Below are 11556 nucleotides of genomic sequence, written 5' to 3'. Positions count from 1 at the left end.
CAATATGATGAGGAAAAGAAAGACAGAAGAAAAACAGAGACATTATACTTTGTGATCTCAAAACCTACTACACAGTCACAGTAATCAAACCACTTGGGACATGTACACCAACAGTCAGAGACCAAAGGAATAAATTCAGAAACTCTTTAAAAAATAATGCTGATTAAATTAGGTAAATTATCATTAGCATGACAGATGGAGAAAATACTGAAACTGTCAATGATTACTTGGATCCACAATGAGCACCCTTTGTACCAACAGTCAGAAGACATTGAATCAAGAAAGTCTGTTGTAAGGGACCCATGCAAATCACTGAGGAACAATGATGTCTAACTAAAGAGACTAAGATGTGCCTAATTTAGGCCAAGGTCTTTTCAATCATTTGCTACACATCGGAGAGCTGGACTTATAATAAGGATGACAGAAAAAGCATTGATGTCTTTGAGTTGTGATGCTGCAGAAAAGCACTGACTAACCCAAAGACTGCCAAAAGAACACACATATATGTCTTGGAAAAGTGGCAACCAGAGTGCTCCTTGGAGGCAAGGACAGTAAAGCTGTGTCTCTCATCCTTTGGGCACATTGTTAGAAGCTATTTCTTAGAAAAGGATATCATGCTTGGAAAGGTAGAGGGTCAGCAAAAGATAAAAAGGCCCTTAATTAAATGAATTGGCACAGTGACTACAGTAATGTGCTCGAGTATGTCAGGGAGGATGAAAATGGCACAGATAGGACAGGGTTAAGATCTGTTGTTCACAAAATTGCTATGAGTTACACTCTACTGAACACATCTAACAACACAACAGACTATTGAAATAAGACTCATACCTCATACTTTATGCAAAGAAATATACAAAGATCTAGGATCTAGAAGTAAAACCTGAAACTATAAGGACTAGCAGAGAAAAAAACGAGGGTAAACTAAGTAACTCTGATTTAGAGCATACATAGACTGTCAAGTACACCCAAAAACAGAGAATAAGCTAGATGACTGAGACCTCCTCAAAATCAAACCCTCTGGATATCTGCAAAAAGAGCAGCTGCAATGTGAGGGTGGCTGAGTCTGACTTCTTCCCACCTCATAAAGGGGAACTGTCCCATCAATAATATCCACAGCAGCAAACAGGTGCTTGGTCAGACATGCTACGCCCTCCGGCAAGTACACCTCTTTCTACCAGTCATTGGGTCCAAGTTAATTGCTGACTCGTAGACTTTACTCATAATTGTGTTTTATTAGGGAAAGAGGTTGGAGAATGGAGGAGGCAAAGAATATCACACAATGCAAGTCTGAGTGTGATCCAGTAATCCCAAAACAGATTAATCCATGACAGTCTTGTTTCAGTTCAGCAACACAAATGCAAGAAGTCTCTGGTTTCCTCAATCATCCAGTAAACTTTATTTTAGAGCAATTATAAGTCAGTTTCTCCTTCAATCACCCAGCAAGCAAAAAATTTTAACTACAGCACAAATGGCAGGGTTCCTCTGATTACACTTCATCTTAGTTTTTTCACAGCAGTGTCATAGTCTCAAATCTCTCTCCACCCATACCTACCTCACAGTATAAAAAGCTCTCTCACTTATATTGGTCCCACAGCTGTTGATGATTTGCAAGACCATGTGTTCAAAGCTAAAGTAGCTAGAGACCAACACAATGACTAGAAAAGCCAATTTTCAAGGGTTCTAAAACCCCAATATCAAAGACTTCTCCAAAAGGGTATAAAGAAAATACATAGATTGGGGGAAAAGTATTTGGCAATGACACAAATAATAAGGGCCTCACCTCTAACATTAATTGAAGGCTCAAACATTTCAAAAATAACAAGAAAATATAATCACAAATAGACTGATAGTATAAATAAATATTTCAACAAAAGACATTCACACAGTCAACAAGAACATGAACAAATATTCATGATCATTAGCAAAGGGATGCTCTGGGTTTTTTATTTGTTTTTCTTAGCAACTGTTTTTATTTGTTCTTAGGTGCCCCTGAGTTTACTCAAAAAGACTGAGTACCAATAAGAAAGTCACAGAAAAGCACAAACACCTATATACACACATATACTTATTTTTTTAAAAAAGAAAAACACAACCATTTCTTGTCAAAAGTCAAAACAAAAAAATTAAGTACAAAGGAAGTTAAATGTTTAGTCCCACGGGTACCCGATAGAAAGAAGGCCAAAAGGTGCCAATATACTAGTCTGCCCAGAAATGACAGCCTCATAATGTCTTTCTGAAACCAAACTATGGCTTATGGCTTATCTGTTTCATACAGCATATAAGAAAAAAAACCACATATGAACCACCAAGATTCTCTCAGAAATACTACGCACAGGAGAGCTGAATATTATTTTAATTTCTAAAACTTAAAGAACAAATGTTTCTCTTAAACCAGTAACAAGCAAATAGAGAAATGAAGGGAGATTTCTTTCCATAATAAGTTCAGTCCATGAAAACTAGTTTATAGAGCTGACAAATAACAGTTATAAAAAGTTTCTCTCCTTTATACCCCTTACAGATAAATTTAATTATGCTCAAGTCAGGACTGTATAATGAAGTTAAAACTTCCCATAAGAATCTAAACGAGGCCACATTAACTGCGACAATGAAGACCATTCTCAGCAACCATACTGTGGACATTCCAGAGAATGTCAACATTATTCTGAAGGACCGTACAGTTTATCGTGAAAGGCCCGCGGGGAACCTTGTGGAGGGACTACAATCACATCAATGTAGAGCTCATTCTCCTCAGAAAGAAAAAGAAGAGGCTTCGTGTTGACAAATGGTGGGGAAACAGGAAGGAAATGGCTACCGTTCGCATCATCTGTAGCCATGTACAGAACATGATCAAGGTGTTACACTGGGCTTTCATTACAAGATGAGGTCTGTGTATGCTCATTTCCCCATCAACGGTGTGATTCAAGAGAATTAATCTCTGGTTGAAATTCGAAACTCCTTGAGTGAAAAATAGTTTCAGAGAGTTCAAATGAGACCAAGTCTTGCTTGTTCAGTATCTCAAGCGCAGAAAGATGAGTTAATTCTTGAAGGAAATGACATTAAGCTTATATCAAATTCAGCTGCTTTGATTCAGCAAGCTACAACAGTTAAAAACAAGGCTATCCAAAAAATTTTGGATGGTATCTATGTCTCTAAAAAAGGAACTGTCCAGCAGGCTGATGAGTGATAGCTAGTTTTCCAGCTACAGAAATGAGGCCGGTCAAGTCCTACGCATCTGATTTCAAAATACATCTGATTCTTGTAATAAAATTCTATTCATTAGAAAAAAAAATAATCTAAACAAAAGACAAGTAAACTCAAAGGGGAAAAAAGCTACTGAAAAATTAAGGATCTTAATAATATTGATGAAACATTACTGAAAACTTACCCTGTGGAGCCGGAAAAACATCAGCTATTGAGCATAAAATGGTTAAAGCTGAAAATCGAGTAGGATAAGATGACCCAGGAAATAATGCTTCAAAAAGACTATTGCAAATTGATGACATAAAATTCTAAAAAAAAAAAAAAATAAATAAACAAACTTGTTATTACAGAACTCTTAACTCCCAGTCAATTATCTACACAGTATCACCTTTAATACAGAGCCTGGGGTTGTTTTCTTCTCAAATAAGACAGCAAAGGTTATTTTTTAAACAACACTAGATTCTAGCTTCACTTGAAAATCCAGCTTGGTCTCCAAGACAGTGAGCTATACCATGACTTTTCTGAACTCTATCTTTGTAGGGTAAACAAGAAGGATAATTTCTATTATAGTACAGGCAAGAAGAGACATGGTTTTGGTAAATAATAAGATTTTCCAACTCTAAACGGATCAAAATTCTATGAATACTGATTTTCCTCACAAGTTTAAATTAACCTTTATCCACGCAGCAAAGTTACACATACTTTTTATAAGTGTTAAGATGACTGACAAAGTATCCAAAATGTATTGCTTGACAAATTTGGTTTTAATGCCATAATTCCTACAAGGATTCAACAAGGAAATCTGTCTGCTACTTGCTCTACCATTCTGTTTATACAAATTATTAAAACACAAACACTTCAATGAAATGTAATTTTAGAGGGAAAAATCATGTAACATAGACAGCACTAATCCCAACAGGCTTTAGACAGGATCTTTATAGTGAGATTTCTGGGCAAGAACATGTGATTTATCCCAAAGGATAGTTTTACTGTCCTTTAGGATCAGTATGAGTCAGAACTAATCGAACAGCAACAGGTTAAGAATAAAATAAACTCCTTCACTAGAACACATAATTTCCGATCATCCACCTTCGTTCTTCTAGAGCACCTGATACTTTAAAAGGCAATGAACTTACCACACACTTTGCATGCACCCACTGTTATAATTATGACAATGGTAATACAGTTACAGGGTCACAATTTCTAAAAATCACTTATAAGTACTAGCTGGGAAAAATAACAAAAACCACAGACATCCCAAATCTGACTCAAATCAAAACTCAAAAGCCCAATTTTCAAAAAGTATATATATGTTCAAAAGCAAAACTGAGAAATCACATAGGACTGATTTATTAAAAACTCATACTTGCCCTTTAAAGTTATGTAAATTTGCCCTAACTTTTAAAAGATTGAACTAACTTCATGAACTCCAAACCAAACTCAGTGCTATCAAGTCAGTTCCAAGTCTGAGCAACCCTATGTGAGAGAGCAGAACTGAGCCATAGTTTCTGATGTTGTAAATCTTTTGGGGACTCAGGCCGGGCTCAGTAGTCTTCTACATAAGAGTAAGGTAAAGGGATTTCATGGCCAGCCAATCACTATTTTATTTTAACAAATTCATCTATTCTACAAAATATAAATGGAGATTAGCTTATAAAGGCATTCTCTAACAAACCTCAAGGCCATCACTAGTTCCACAACCATGAAGAGGAATAGAAAAGCACTAGAAGGAGCACTCAGAGTGAAGGATAAAAGACCACTGTTGACCAAGCGGCTTTGGTGGCCTAGTGGTAGAGAGCTGCACTGTCAACCCAGAGGCAGGCAGTTTGAAACACCAGCACAAGGTTTTAGCAATCTCCTCCCATGCGATTTACATCTCCTTAAAACCCCCTGGAGGGTCAGCTACAAGTCACTTCTCACTCAATAATGCACAACAATGATGAACAGACTTCCCTTTCACTTCCTTTAATGATTATATATAATGTTTTAGTTTTATTAAAATCTATGCTACATCACCTACCTTGTACTGCTGCAAGGAGACAGTTGGAGGCTGACTGGATAACTCATTCTCGGGTTCACGTTTGGACATGCTTTGCTCCAATTTATAAAGTACCTGAGAACTTTCCTGTATCCTACAAAACAACTTTTTGATAAAAAAGAAAAACCAAGCACATGTGAGCCACTTAAAACAAGCGGTAGCCTGAAAGGCAAAGCTTAAAACTTTAAGCAAGGAGCCCACTGATCTTTAAACCTTTCATGTTTTAGTGTTTTGGTCTTGCAACAATTTTAACAATTATATTTTCAAACCCAAGTGTTGCTGCAAACCAGAACAAAGACATTATACCATGGCTTTTCTATTTCCTGTAAACTATCATGAACTTGATGATATCTCTATACTCTATCAATTCTTCACCTATAATTAATTTAACTCAGATTATTCATTATTGACTGTTTTGTATAATATTGAAACTACAGAAATGTAAAACGAACTTCCTCATTATCAAACAACTCACCTCAACAGTTGAGGGAGGTTGTATTCCCCTTCAAAAAAAAAAACATGAGGATCATTTACTTCACTTACATGGAAGGGCTTCCAAACTGAATCTTAATCCCAAATGTAATCCCTATGAATTATGGAACAATAAATCCCAGAAAAGCCTTATAACGAGAAGTAGTACTGGTCCAATTCCACGGCCATTTCCACTCTCCAAAAACTTGGCTCTTTTAAAAAATATTTCCAGAATGTACTTTTTTGTAATAACTCAATAAATTTTCCTCTCCTCAACGATGGAAATCCTACCTTTTTCAGCAGAGAACAGATCTGTTGCCGCACCCCTGGAGACTGGTTGTTTAGATTGTATGTAATAAAAAACTGAATCAGCTGCATTTCTTCTGCGGAAACAAGTTCGGTGCTCCGATTACTTTCACAAAGCAAGCCTAACGTGTCTATCCGCACCTAAAACACAGCAAGCAACAAAACACTCATTTTCTACTGGAACCTACAGCACTAGAAATAGCACCAAGAAAGGCTGCCAACAGGGGAAATTAAAGCTCAATTCCCTTAAATCCAAAGACTCTTTGAGAAAAGAGAACTCTGGTGCCCTAGTTGGTAGAGCTGTGTTGCCAATTCAAAAGCAGGTACTCAAATGCACCAGCTGTTTCACAGGAGAAATATCATCTCCTCCAGTGTGAAAATAAAAGTCAATAATCTTAAAGATTTGTATTGTATGGCCATGATTCATTGCTTTCATCTTTTTATCTGAGTTATCACTCTAGGACCTCAGCACCTCGCTCTAGGATTATTGTTGCTGTTATGTACCATCGAGGAGGAAGCAACCCACAGATGACCCTTTCAGCGGCTTCCAGCAGCACTTAATTGCGTGGAAGGAGACTGCTTATCCTTCTCTCAAGCAGCCACCGGCGGATGCCTTTGGGTTGTCAGCACAATTCCTTACCACTTGGCCACCAGAGCTCCCTCTAGGATTACTGTCGCAAAAGTACCTCTGGGATGCACTTTTAACCTACTTGCCTCCCAGTTTCTAGGTGGTCCCACTCTAGTCCTTCCGAAAGATACAGCAGCTCTGGTTTCCAGCTACAAACAGAATGGCGTCTAGTATTCTGTTCAGCACTCCAGCCTTCCAGAAACCATCACTTTTTCACTCTTGCCAACATATCCTCTAGACCTTGTTAATTTGGGTCCTTTGCATTGGCTTGCTGCTCCAACAATTCCTCTCCTCTAATCACATCTAGTCAGTCTCTCAAGTCTTTCTGGATATGCCAGGGCACATTTATATCAGCTGTTTCAGGCGGGTTATCTTATCCCCTTTTTAACCTATACTCAGTGAGTGTTGAGTCATTCCTCACTTTCTAATCATTGTCTTCAAGGGGTCCACAAAGCAAGGGCTTCTATACTGCACCACTGACTCCAAGTACTACTGAATCTGCACACTCCCAGTTACTACGTTTCCTCACCTGGTAATGCTGATGAATTAGACCTTGCTTTATCCTTGCACTGGACACAAGGCTTCCCCAGGTATCAGCTGCAGACTGGAGATGCCCATGGGCTCGGGCTGTTCGAAGACAAGCCATCAAAGCTCCCAGCGCTCCTCTGCTGTGACAAGACCCTAGACGGAAAAGACTGTTCTTGTCCACAAAGCACAATAACAAAGACCACTGCAATCGTGAGAGATAACTTTCAGTAGCCATATCTCCCTGGTTCTAATTAACACAATTCAAGAAATGAAATCTTTTAAACTCATTTCTAAAGTGAATTAGAGTATCAATTATAAAATAATCCATTTTAAATTATTTTATAGTTATGTCAATAATTTCAAATAAATGGAATCCTTTTATTGTTAACTTAAAGATCTTAGAATTTATTTGTTAATGATAATTTTCCCCCCGACACTTAGAAATCAATCAGGAACAACATCAGCTAAAGCACCATTTAAAACAAAAGATTAACATGGTTTTTAGCCAAAACTAGTGGAAGAAAATCACCTGTGACAGAAGACCAGCACTTCTCAAAAAATACATGTTTAATTCCACATACTTTGATTTCATTATAATACTTTGCTTTGTCTTCTATTAAGTAGCCCTTCGAAATCTATTATTCATCTTTTTTTTCTTTTAATCTATTGTTCATCTCTTATTTTAGTATTTCTCCCCTTTGACCTCTCTCATTCTAGTCAAATTTTTAGTCTCTTCTAATACCCATTTTGGTGTTTTCTTTCTCCTATCTTTGTAACGCCCTTTTGATTTCTTCATGGATGATATGTTTTATGTCAATCCACAACTCATTTGGTCTTCAATCGTTAGTGTTCGTGCATCAAACCTATTCTTGAGTTGGATTTTAAATTCAGGTGGGACAGACTAAGGGTCCTGTTTTGGTTGTGGAGGACGTTTTTCATTTTCTTAAACTTGTTTTAGAATCTGCACTTGTGTACCTGATGGTCTATCCCCCAGTCAGCCCAGTGAAAGCCTTGTTTCCACTGCTGACGTTGAGCATCTCCTCCATCATTGGTTTTCACAGATGTTTTCAAACTGAGCTGTGCAGTCCATCATGTGAGGTTCAGGTGTATATGTGCAATTTGTGTTTGTTAAAACAGATATTAGTAATGAATAAATCTTTGCTTGTACAAAATTCAATCATTAGATCTCCCACCTCATTTTTTGTCACTGAGTCCATTATTTTCCAACTACCAGTCCTAATTTTTTGTTTCCAACTTTTGTATTCCTGCCTCAAGCCTATCAGAGATCAGGAGGATGGCACAGGACAGGGCAAGGGTCAAATCTGTTGTTCACTGGTCCTCTACAAGTCATAGTCAACTCAGTGGCACCTGAAAATGATAACGACATAAGCAACTGAAGCTGCTGTTTTTTCATTAGTAAAGCAGATAAAATAATTCACTGATTTTCAATGTCTTGTGGAGAAAGAATCTCAACACACCAAACTTGATGCTGAGAGACTAGAACAGTAGCTGCTTCTAAAAGAACCCAGACTACGTTCAGGTATTTCATGATAGGAGTCCAGGTGGGACAGTGATTAAAAGTCATCTACCAACCAAAAGGTAAATAGTTCATATGCACCAGTTGCTCCATGGGAGAAGGCTGTAGAAGTCAGCTTCCATAATGACCACCGGCAGCTCCACAGGTAGCTCTTCCATGTCCTAGAGGGCTGTAGAGTTGGAATCAACTTCCCTTCAACAGGTTTGAGGATTCTGGTTTGTTTTTAACTTCAAAAGGGATTTAGAAATTCTGAATTTTAGAAAACCTCAAAAAGTCAGGAACTGCTGTTGAAAATTACAATCTACTGGTCTTTATGTAGGAATCAAGTTTGCCACGTATCTCTTATTATTGTTTGAAATTCTAAAAACAGTAACTATCTTGGCTATAAATATATCCTCAAATGGGATACAAACTACAATTTTGTTATATATAATTTTAAGATTTCCAGGGATAAAAATTTTACCTATTATTGAAACGTGCATTAATGCAGTGATTCCTTCAAGATTACAAAGTTTCAAATATACCGTTTGTTCCTATAACAAATTGCTGATGATATATGCCACTGACTCGGAACCAACTCATAAATGCCCCTCCAGCAGGCTGTCAGCAGTAATAAACCACTCAGGAGTTGACTGCACATCTTTCTCCTACAGAGCAGATGGTAGATCTGAACTGTGTACCCTATGGTTGGCAGCACACCAAAGCGCTCTTACAATAAAGTATTACACAGCTATTTCTTGAGTCATAAATCTATAATATGCTTTTCCCTAGAGAGGAAAAACTTGTAGTGCCAATCTACCTGTCTTCAGCCTTGCTCAATATGGTTTTTAATTACTCTTTCAGTCATCTGAATATGCAATGGAAACTCCCTGGGGAAGTTCTCCTTTATCCTACAGGTTTGCTATGAGTCCAGATTGATTCAATGGCAGTGGATTTTGTGGGGAAAGCTAAGAAAGAAAATCTTATACTCAAATTGGAATCAATCCATGGCTTATTTCTCTGGAAGTCCATGAAGTCAGCCAAAAAGACTACCTCTGTTATTATGTAGGCAAATAATTATCTCAATTTTAACTATTATTAATATCCTTTGCCTAAGTTATAAAAGTAGCAACAGCATCAGTAAGTATGGTGAAGAGATTGAGATTGTTAACAGCTTTAGTTTGGTGGGCTTCACAATCAACACTCTTGACACCAGAAGCCAGGAAATCAAAAGACAAATTACAACGGGAAAGTCGGCTGTCAGGGACCTCTCCAGAGTACTGAAGAGCAACGATGTCAGTCTGGAGACTAAGGTGCACCTGATCCAGGCCATAGTCTTCACAATTGCTTGCAATGCGTCAGAGAGCTGGACAATGACTAGGGATGATAGAAAGAGAATTGATGCCTTTGAGTTGTGGTGCTGGAGAAGAGTTTTAAATATACCATGGACTGCCAGGAGAACAAACAGGTTCTTCCTAGAGAGGGAAAAGTCAGCCTGCTCCTTAGAGGCATGTTGCAAAGAGGGACCAGTCCTAGGAGAGGAACATCATGCTTGGAAGGGTGGAGGAATGGAGAAAGAGACGGAGACCATTGATGAGATAGGCTGATACAGTGACTAGGATAATGAAGGTAGGTGTGTCAGAGACAATAAAGTTGGAACAAAATAAGGCAGGTTTCAGGGCTGTTGTACATAGGGTCACTATGAGTCACAGGCAACTCAACGGCATATAACAATAACAATGGTAAACATCATCCCAGTGGTGACTCAAAAAAAAAAGGTAAACATCTAGCCTGGCACCCATATTTAAATAGAAATTACTAAAACAAAACAATTCTTTTCTTACCATTTTTTATATCAGCTGAAGTTTGAAGAATCTTTACCATGTAGTTTAAGCTTCCAGGGCTGCAATTCAATAATTTTGGCAAGTAATAATCAATCACGTAAGATTTTTGGCCTGGGTTTCCTTCACACAGTATAAAAAGTAGAGGAGAAATCCAAGTCTCATGCAGCTGGTTAATCCAAGTATCATCAATGGCCTGAGATTTCAAATGAGTCTTATGATTTTTAAACATGGTTTCCAAGAGGTCACTTGCATAAGGAACCAAAGATTGGTCTCCCATCACTTCTAAAATCTGAGATGGAATTGTTTTATCTACTGCCAAAATACGTTCAATTCCCATACACTCTACCAAACAACCCAGGCATATGTACTTTCCTTTAACATGCCATTCCAATTGCAGAAGACTCTGAGTTAGCCCCAACAGGAAAGGATCATCGTCCAAATCTGCCCCTTCCATAGCAAGTTGGTGCATCTGGAGCAGATTGTTGAATATCATTTTGGTCTGGTGCCTCAGAGCATCCAATGGATGTTCCCAGTGAGTATATACATATTCCAAAAGTCCCTCAACTATCCTTGAATTCCCATTCAGACTGTTCTTTAGGCTTAGAGAACTTGACTCAAGAACAGATATGGCTGAACTGGTCCAAGATGACAAAATTCTAGACAGAAACATTTCCAGAGTTGTTTCCTTGAGCCTAAAAGGAGGGAGAGAGGATGGAAAGTCATATTACTATAAAAAAAATAGACTGGTGAAAAAAACATGTATTTTATAAGTTTATAAAATATAAATTATACAAGAGCAATCAGAAAATCCAATCCTTATAAAATTAATAATTTAAAAATCGGATAAAAGAACAAAATCAATTTCAAAATTGTTTATGCATCTTTTCATCTATTAAAAGTTAGCCTGTGGGGGGGGGTGGGGAAGGGATGGGGGAATTGTATACTAATGAAGGAATTTTTTTTTCATTTTCTTTTCGGAGAGGGGAGCGAACTGGTGGGGAGGGGTGGGCAGGGAGAAAAGTGC

General features: G+C 37.8%; 1 protein-coding gene across 1 annotated transcript in view; it reads right to left on the bottom strand.

Annotated features, from left to right (window-relative positions):
* Positions 1-11556, bottom strand: part of THADA (thyroid adenoma associated) — a 588067-nt gene that overhangs the window by 544126 nt on the left and 32385 nt on the right. Inside the window, exons 10-14 of the mRNA XM_006882320.1 lie at positions 10522-11224; positions 7174-7341; positions 6002-6157; positions 5222-5344; positions 3386-3509 (exon numbers count right to left, since the gene is read on the bottom strand). Coding sequence (XP_006882382.1) covers positions 3386-3509; positions 5222-5344; positions 6002-6157; positions 7174-7341; positions 10522-11224 — 1274 coding nt within the window. The remainder of the gene's footprint in view (positions 1-3385; positions 3510-5221; positions 5345-6001; positions 6158-7173; positions 7342-10521; positions 11225-11556) is intronic.

The sequence above is a fragment of the Elephantulus edwardii genome, unplaced genomic scaffold (assembly GCF_000299155.1).
Source record: "Elephantulus edwardii isolate Elephantulus edwardi_28Jun2011 unplaced genomic scaffold, EleEdw1.0 scaffold00019, whole genome shotgun sequence".
Classification (NCBI taxonomy): domain Eukaryota; kingdom Metazoa; phylum Chordata; class Mammalia; order Macroscelidea; family Macroscelididae; genus Elephantulus; species Elephantulus edwardii.
Note: the sequence above shows the minus strand (reverse complement) of the source record. Positions and strands in the feature narration are given on the sequence as shown.